This window comes from Lactuca sativa, chromosome 8, assembly GCF_002870075.4.
Source record: "Lactuca sativa cultivar Salinas chromosome 8, Lsat_Salinas_v11, whole genome shotgun sequence".
Classification (NCBI taxonomy): Eukaryota; Viridiplantae; Streptophyta; class Magnoliopsida; order Asterales; family Asteraceae; genus Lactuca; species Lactuca sativa.
This window is the reverse complement of record NC_056630.2, coordinates 152931901-152941113: the sequence shown is the minus strand read 5'-3', so window position 1 is coordinate 152941113 and position 9213 is coordinate 152931901. Positions and strand designations below refer to the sequence as shown.

At 33.1% G+C, this 9213-nt stretch overlaps 1 protein-coding gene across 1 annotated transcript; it reads left to right on the top strand.

The window, feature by feature from the left end:
* Positions 1-2643: 2643 nt before the first annotated feature.
* Positions 2644-3760, top strand: LOC111900116 (uncharacterized). The gene is made up of 2 exons (XM_023895990.3): positions 2644-2799; positions 3182-3760. Exons 1-2 carry the CDS (start codon positions 2785-2787, stop codon positions 3515-3517), a joined length of 351 nt encoding a protein of 116 aa, XP_023751758.1. The 5' UTR covers positions 2644-2784; the 3' UTR covers positions 3518-3760.
* The last annotated feature ends 5453 nt before the right edge of the window (positions 3761-9213 follow it).

Sequence of the window (9213 nt, the reverse complement as noted above, 5' to 3'; positions counted from 1 at the left end):
AAAAAGTTAAGGGTAAACCAGTAAAGAAGAATAGGTGGGAGAAGATGAACTGGGAGGGTGCTTCGTACATGAGAGAGAGAGAGAGAGAGAAAGAAAGAGAGAGAGAGAGAGGGGGTGGGCCTCTTCTTAATTTATTAATTATTAAAATAAATATATTAGTATTAGATTTAAAAAGAAATGAAAGAAAAATTAAAAATAAATAACCCAAGGGTATTACAATCATTTTATTATTCATAGGGACTAAAAACGCAATGAAACTAGCTCAAAATGACCACGAAGCCAAAAAAGTTGGTGTTTGGACTAAAACCCCCAAAAAATACATACCATAGGGACCATTTTTGCAATTTTGTCTAAAAACAATTACATCTAAGAGGTGATAAGAAACATTTTGAACCAACCAATCTAGTTCAATTTTATCTAATTACTCTTAGAACATAGGGTTGAGCATGAGTCACTTTTGGGGTAAAACCGAACCTAAATCGAAAAGTTCATTTTTCAGATATTGAAACCTATTGGTGGGTTTTTTCGGTTTCTGTGTCAGTTCTCCGGTTTCAACCCATTGGTTGTTGGCTCTTAACCCATTTTCCAGCAATTTTAAAGAAAATAAAAGAGATGCGTGAGGCGAGGTGTAGTGAAGTCAACTTGTCAAAATAGTTTCCGGTCCAAAAAACAACTTAATACTGTATCTTCATGTCACCCAAATTGAACGCGGTTAAGACGACCTCATCCACAAATTTCCATTGAACCACATCAAGACCCTAAAGATTTACCCAGTGAAGCCAATCACAAATCGTAGCAACAAAAGCCCAATTAAATCCCATCGATGCCTGAAATAAGTCTAAAAGGGAGACACCACAATTATTCTACATGTGCTCATGCCACCACCAAACATTTGATGCTTCCCTTCAACCTTACATAATCACCACACCACTACCATACCCTTCCCCATCAACCACTCATGACAAAACCTAGCCTCTCAACCTACCGATGACAAAATCTAGATCAGTGGAGCCCAAGTTCGATGCACCACCAGACTGATCCATAATGCTCCACCTTAGGTTCCGATTTGATGTCAGATGTGGGATTTCGGGTTCAATTTTTTTTTTTTTTATTGTAGTTCAAAATTCATTATTATTTATTTCAAGCAAGTTTTATACTTTATTGCTCCATTAGATTTTGATTATGCAAATCTTATGATGGATTCGGGGGATTGTACGAGTCTTAATCTTCATGATAGTGGTGTAAGAGCTATGTGCATTTCCGATTCACACCCTTTTGATCTTATAGTATTTTTTAAGCTTGTGATACAACTTTATAATATCAAAAAATGTAATAGTTCTTGTATGATGGTTTAAAAATTACATGAATCTAATGGAATTAGGGTTGTATGGTGGTGGTGGAGTGAAACAAAAGAAGGGAATGGGTGGGTGGAGGTGGGGTGAGGGTGTGTATGAAGGGGTTTTATAACTTAATATTAATATAAATAACATAAATAAAAAATAAAAATAAAACAAAAAAAGTAAAATAGACATTTTGCCTAGGTTAATGACCAACCATATAAGAAATTGAAACCATATGGACCAAACATGTAGACGTATTGATGATTGTTCTTGGTAAACCACCATAGTACACAGGATTGCCTATGATATAGTACATATATTGCCTAGGAAAATTAACTAGGGTTAATCGCAAAAACATAAATACACATACATCAATTTCTCAGTCCATATAACATTCATCTCTAGACTAATTAATGTCACTCTAGTACTTGCTCAAGGAGCATGAACAAATGTCTATATTGCCCTTGCTAGAAGGCCACAAGTTGAAGTTAATGGAATACCATAAAGAAGGCAAATGAAATGCCCTCCTAAAAGTTGAAAACAAGCGCATACACCCTTTTGCATCTTAACTTTCGCAAATGGTTTCAAGCATCAAAGCATCTTAACTTAAACCTCCAATAATACTCCAAACGGCCCATCTCCCATATTACACCATCTACCTTCAGGCAAAACTAAGCCAATAACACACTGACAAGTGGAAGGGAATTGATTCTTTGTCTTCATAATGCAGATCTTGTTCTCTAAAGCATAACCACTATATCTCCAAAAGAATACTGCCATTTTGTTTTGGAGGTGAAGCTATTGCTATCATCAAACTCGTTTAATTAACGGAAAAATATATAAAAAAATGTGTTCATGTCCTCGTTCGTTTTCTATTTTTTTTTTTATAGTTGCAAACATGCTCAATGTCAGAAAATAAAATTTTAGTGAGAACTTGCGTTTATCATGCAAAAAAAAAAGGTTATAGCTTGGGTGATACTAGCTGCACTGCTAACCACTAACCAGCCGTTAATAAAAAATACAGTTAAACCCCATTGTTGTGTACTGTTGTTTGGTGTGCATTTGATTCTCAATTGATATGATGCTTGTGCAAATGACATGAATGCCCTTATCGTTCTTGTAATTGAAAATAACTCCTGAAAGCTTGTTGAGTCCTGTCCAATCGAATTCAATCTTGTTCCATGTAACAAACACAGTCTAAGAGATACTAATTGAGACAATTGCAATCGAGCATCTTTATCAGTTTACCCATGTTTCCCCCTTCCAATTATTCCTTTGCTTCTTCCTACCCACCCACCCTACACCCACACCATACCATACCATACCATGCCTTTTTGCTTATTAATATGCCATCATTCTCTACCAAATACTATCATTGCAAACTGTACTAGTCTTGTTCAGTCCCTCTACTTGTGCTTCACTAATTCATCATCTCAGTAGCTTCATGGCCGCTGCTCAGGTTTTTCTCCCTCTTAAGTGTTGCAGACATGTCTTCCTTCTTGTATCTGTTAGTTGTTTACATTATAACCAATTAAATATGTTTAAAATAATATACATCTCGTTAATTTCCTCCTCTCATGATAAAAATGATTGAATTTTAACGTTATGTTAGCATAATTAGATCCGGAAAATACTATATACAATAGTTGTTCGTCGTTCTAAGTCAAATATTTGTTCATGCGATAATTCACAGGTGATTTTTGTGAAAAATTGTATAACAATTCCTGATTGCATGCTCCTTTATTATGATACGTAGATCAAATGTCAAAAGAACATCATTCTAATACGTGAAATCAATTAATGATATCGCAATTTGATTTTTATGTAATGGAAATACCTAGGTTGATGCTGCACAGGTAGAAGAGTTCACCAAACTTTCGGAAGAAACAACACTCGGATCTCCCACCATTGAAGAATCAGAAAAAGCTCCTGCACCACATAACATCGAATCACCCTATGATGAAGATGATGCGGAGCCGGAAGACGTTATTTTGCCTGAGGAATTAGAAAAAGAGGAGGAAATAGACGATGATGAAGAGGACCATAGAGGTGTAGCACCACAAACAATTGAAGACGAAGATGATGATGATGAAGATGAAGAAGAGCAAGGTGAAGAACCGGCGTTAAAATCTTCCGGTAGAGCCGCTGATTTCTCGGAGGAAGAAGACGATGATTGAATAGCGAGTGCAGGTTGAAGGATCGCATGGTTTCAGAAAATTATGTTTTGGTTTATAAGTTTGAATCGATAACCGGGTCGGGTTTTCCCCCGGTTAACTTATCTATCCATCTGATTTCGAATACATCCATTTTAAACATTTAATTGGCCCAATGTAATCGATTCTTGGGCCTTTTAAACTTCTGTAGTTCTATACTTCTATGTTTCTGGCTTTTGATTTTAATCTCAAATACTTTGGTAATAACTAACGTGCCTTTTGGAGTACTTTTGTGTCTCTTGATTTATTATTACTTTTGTTACTAACATCTACCACATTCAATTAACTTTGTAAAGGGATAACTATAGACTTCGAAGAACAAATAGACTCTAAGCCTACAGGGTGTGGCCGCGGTTTGAGGCCGCGATTTATGTCACCTCAGCTGTGAACACCGCCCTTTCACTGCGGTCTCTTGCGGTTTTGGCCGCACCGCGGCCCTCTATAACCATGCAATGTGATTGGTTGGGAGGAAACAAGTCAAAATACTACTGTTTTTTGTTTTTTTGTTTTTTTACTATAAAATACTACATACACTTTATTTTTTTTTTCAAACAAAAAACACTCTTCTCTCTATTTTATTTAAAAAAAAATCACCAATCTCAAAAATGTGTTTTTTTTTTCATATGTAATTTTTTTTTGGGAATGCAATGTAATGTTTTTTGAATTTTCAATGTAATGTGTTTTTTAATTTTCAAGTAATGAAAAAATATGTTGTTTTATTAAAAAAAAAGTTTATTAAATTAAAATAGTTAAAAAAAAAAAAGAAATAAATAAAAGTGTGACACCACTCCCTTAGTGTGGCACCACTCCCTTGGTGTGGCAAGAAACTACACTTGTGTGGTAAAAACTGACGTGGCGCACATGTGGCGATGAAGGGAGTGCGGTTTCGATGGCACCACACCCTCCAGCCTAATACCACATTTCTAAGTAGATTTTCATAAATAAATCTTTATTAACCAGTTTTATAAAGATCTTGTAAAATTTCCAGAAACAATTATCTATAAAAAAAGTTAATCACAAAAGAACTTTGTAGATAGAGAACATAAACCAAAAAATAACAAGAACATAAAAACACAAACAATTATACTCAAGAAATATACTTAAGAAATAAGAAACATCGGAAAGAATAAGAACCATATATCTTGTTATTCTAAATAATTTCCTTGATTTCTCTACTGCCATTAACGCCCAATATATAGACATTTACAATGAAGATTATGTTAATACTATAATGGGAATTTTTTTTATTTATTCAAATATATCAGAGTATAGTTATATTATACAGAAAATGTTGCGAATATGCGTGTGTACAGTCGAATCTTGTCATTCTCACGAATCAATGAAGTACCCGAAAAACATTTATAATCAACTTGGAAAAACATGAAGCTTATTGAGCACCATATTCTACATTACATATGCAACGCATACACATATGACTCATGACCATTTACCGATTCACCAATAATACACATAATGACATTTAACATAAAGTTGATCCGCCCTTTTGCCTTCAGCATAAAGTTGGGCCGTTACTTTTTCCCTCGGCATAAAGTTGGTCCGTTACTTGGCCTTTAGCATAACGCTAGTCCGCCCGAGTCTATTGGCCTTTAGTCCCGGGGCTGGGCCACCCTCAGCTCCCCATGTAATATATATATATATATATATATATATATATATATATATATATATATATATATATATATATATATATATATATATATATATATATATATATATATATATATATATATATATATATATATCCATAGAAAGATGTTGAAGAGCTCTACAATATTATCTAAATATTTTTGGCTAATAACTTTTCGAACAAAAATCCATATTTTATGCAAGAACTCGGCCTATGACTTATCCATTTTTACCCTTCGGCCCAAAATACAATTCAATGGTTAGATCTCTCAACCATAATTATCTCTTTCCACAAGATCCAATATTTACCTCCTTAAGGCCCAAAGCTTATACACAATTGACTTTTGTCCCACGACCCTCAATTCGCTTACAAAAAAGAACTACGCAACAACCGTGATGATGACTAAAATGAGGATGTCGATTAATAAACGACCAAAAGTACTACCAAAAATGACAACAGATGTGCTTATTTTCGATTAGAAATGTTATGTTTTCTTTTTCACGCTTAACTATGTACTCTAATAAAATGAGAAATTTTTTGTTTTTCAAATTTCATACAAATTGATCTCATCCGGTTTCTATAGGTCCGAATTATTTCACATCAAATCCGGTTTTTGAATCCTATCTGGTTTTGATTTTGTTGATTCAAACCAACCGGTTTTGAAACCGATTTGGTTTCTTGAAAAATCCAATACTGTGCATCTCTACGCTTGAACCTTCGAAAACCTCACACCATTTTCGCCCATCATCTCTAAAATGGGTCTAATGGCACCAAATCCTTTAGATGCTTCATGCATATATGAGTGTGTTCGGCAAAATTAGCTGGTAGCAGGTAGCGGATAACTTTTGATTTTGGAGCCTTTTGTTGAAAACTACTCCATGTAGCTTTTGATTTTTGCGCATTTTGTTTAGTTTAAAAAGCTAAACACTCCTGTCGCCGAACAAATTTTTTTTTACTAGTATTTTCTAAAAAGCTAGAAGTTAAAAGCTACCAAACGCTGTGTGCCAAACACACCTTATGTCTTGTTAAGTTTTATATATATATATATATATATATATATATATATATATATATATATATATATATATATATATATATATATATATATATATATATATATAATTTCATGTTAGTTAATTGCTAATTTTTTTTTTTAATTTAATAACTTCCGGCCGTTCCAAGGAAAAAAAAAACGATGACAAACCATATTAGTCAAATTAATAATAGACTATAGTAATAACTCCTAATCAACGGATAATCAAGTTTATAGATATTTTTATAAGTTGATTGATATTCCATAAATCAATAAATCAATAATTTTATAGTATATTTTATTGTCTTTTATTGCATTTACGGTTAATATTTTCTGCCAGCAAAGGAATAAAGAATTTGTGTTCAAATCACTAGGAAGGTTTACATTTTCTGTAATCTGTACCACGTGTTAAAGCGTTGGAACTATAAACGATTTTGACTTTGACCTTAAGTTTACATTATTCATCGAGTTGGTTCTTCAATTACTTATGTTCCCACTTCAAACCTTTTTTTTATTTGATTATTGTAAATCATACACATTCATCATAAATGATTTTATAGCAATTTAGATTATATTTAAGCATACAAAACAAAATAACGTGCTCTACGTAATATTTATTTAATTATATGAATACACCCTTTCTAATTCTGAAACATATTTTATCTGGTTATTTTAGTGCTTATTTACATACAAAAAGTATACAACAATGCAAGGGCAGATGATATTAAGGGCTAGAAGGGCAGTGACCTCCCTCTTTCTTTTTTTTTTCTTTTTTTATTTTTTTATTTTATAACTAGTTTTACACACTAATTCTTATATATATTGGACGCAAAAATATAAAATTTAAGCTTTGGCCCTGCTGTTTTTCTTAAGATCTATAGTTTTAATTTCTACCACAAGCTAATTTGTTCAAGCTAACAATGCTAATTAAATTATGATGAAGTGTTGTGTTTCAGGACAATCTTCATTGTTACTTTTCGTAATGATAAAACACTCATTTCCAAAACAAGATATGGAGAGCAGAAAGTTGTTATGCCCATGTGAAATAGTTGTAAAAAATGATAAATGGTTCTAACAAAATATATATATATATATATATATATATATATATATATATATATATATATATATATATATATATATATATATATATATATATATATATATATATACTAGTTGTGACTTATGAGACCCGTATGTTATATGAGTTGAATAAAATAAAAAATTAAATATCACTACAAGAAACGGGACCTATAGGGACGACAATTGTCGTCTATATAGGTTCCAAAAGTCGTCCTTATAGGTGTCTGGGATGACATGTCCTCCCTATAGCTCTCGTCACCATAGCCCCGTCGCAATAGATCTTTATTGTCGTCGCTAAAAAAATCATCACAATTGGTAGCCTTTGGAGACGATCTGTCGTTCTATTCTGGTTCGTCGCTATAAGTTTTTGGTCTCCTTTGATGAATTTGTAGAGAAGACAAGTCGTCTCTATAGATTCATCTATAAAAACTACATGTCGTCTCCATAGGTAAAGCTATAGAGACAACTTTTTGTCTCCATAGGTACATATATACAGTCAACACTTACCATATAGCGACAACATGACATTGTGGTTGATGCATCTATAGAGACGACATGTCGTCTCTATAGGTATGCCCTTAAAGCTACTTTTTTTCTTGGGTTTCTGGGTTTGACCACTAGACCTTCTTCTCTTGTCCTTTCAGTATTTAGATTGCCCTTCGAAATCTGAGTAATCATCAAGATCTTCCATTGAGTACCCCACTCTCTGGCCACCCCAAAACCCCTGAATTCATTAAGATTTTAAATTTTAAAAATCTCAAATTATGGAAAAACACCATGGTTTGCTATAAAATGATTCAAATTCGACAAACTGTAAGACCCCATTTTGTTAAACAGGAAAGGACATAACATAAAAGAACATGACTATAAGATCCCGTTTGTTAAACAGAACAAATTGTAATATATTTACCTTAGTTAGGCGTTGTATGCATGAGGCTGCAGCTTCATGCACCACAACTGTATCAGATACAACTTCAAGTACATCTTCAACCAGCAACGCGTAGGTGCTCACCTGTTATAAATCACACTCTAATTTTCCCATCAAAAGTGAAAAAGGGCAAATAGGTAATTTCAACTACGTGAGAGAGAGACAACCATCTACTTACAAAAAGATCCTTAATGAAAAAATCCGGTAGTGGCGGTTACCTTTATATCTTCAGAGAAATTTGTTATAGTTTTTGTGTAGCTTGCTTTCTTAAGATGAAAGTTCATCCATTTCAATAAGATTTTCTCAGGTGATAATGTTATGAGATCCTCAACTTCCTATAAATAAAACACCATACATATAACCACATGCTGAAGATTCTCATTAATCCAAAAATAAAAAACAAGGATCAAGAATTACCTCATATTGTATCTGCAATTGCAGAAGTTGAGGTGTATTTCTAAGGTTGAGATCAGCCAAGAGTTGTATCTGCAGGTGCAACCATCATTTTGTTTATGATAACTCATATTGTTTTTTCATGATTGGTTAAATTAAATCCTTAACTTTTGATTTGTATTTATTAGACAAAAAAAACCACCTAACTAATTAGGCCAAGTACAAAATGATGCTGCAAATTTGATTTGAGAAATTAGGCCAAGTACCAAATGAGGCTGCAAAATTGAGGAAGAAAAAGTCAGACAACCTAAACTGAAAGCATCAACTACGAGTTAAAGTGATTATTGTTGTTGTAACTTGAAAAAAAGAAAAAAAAGCTTACTCTTCCTTCAACTAGATCCTGGCTGCCAACATTGACTACCGTGCAACCTATAGCCTTTGCAAAGTTAGAGATAAGAGCTCATGCAACACACTCAATTCTGATTTCTTCTGTTTCTGGAAATCCTTCATGAAGAGAAGAAAATTAATTAATAATTTCATAATGCTTGATTATAAATTAATCCAAAAAGCCCTTG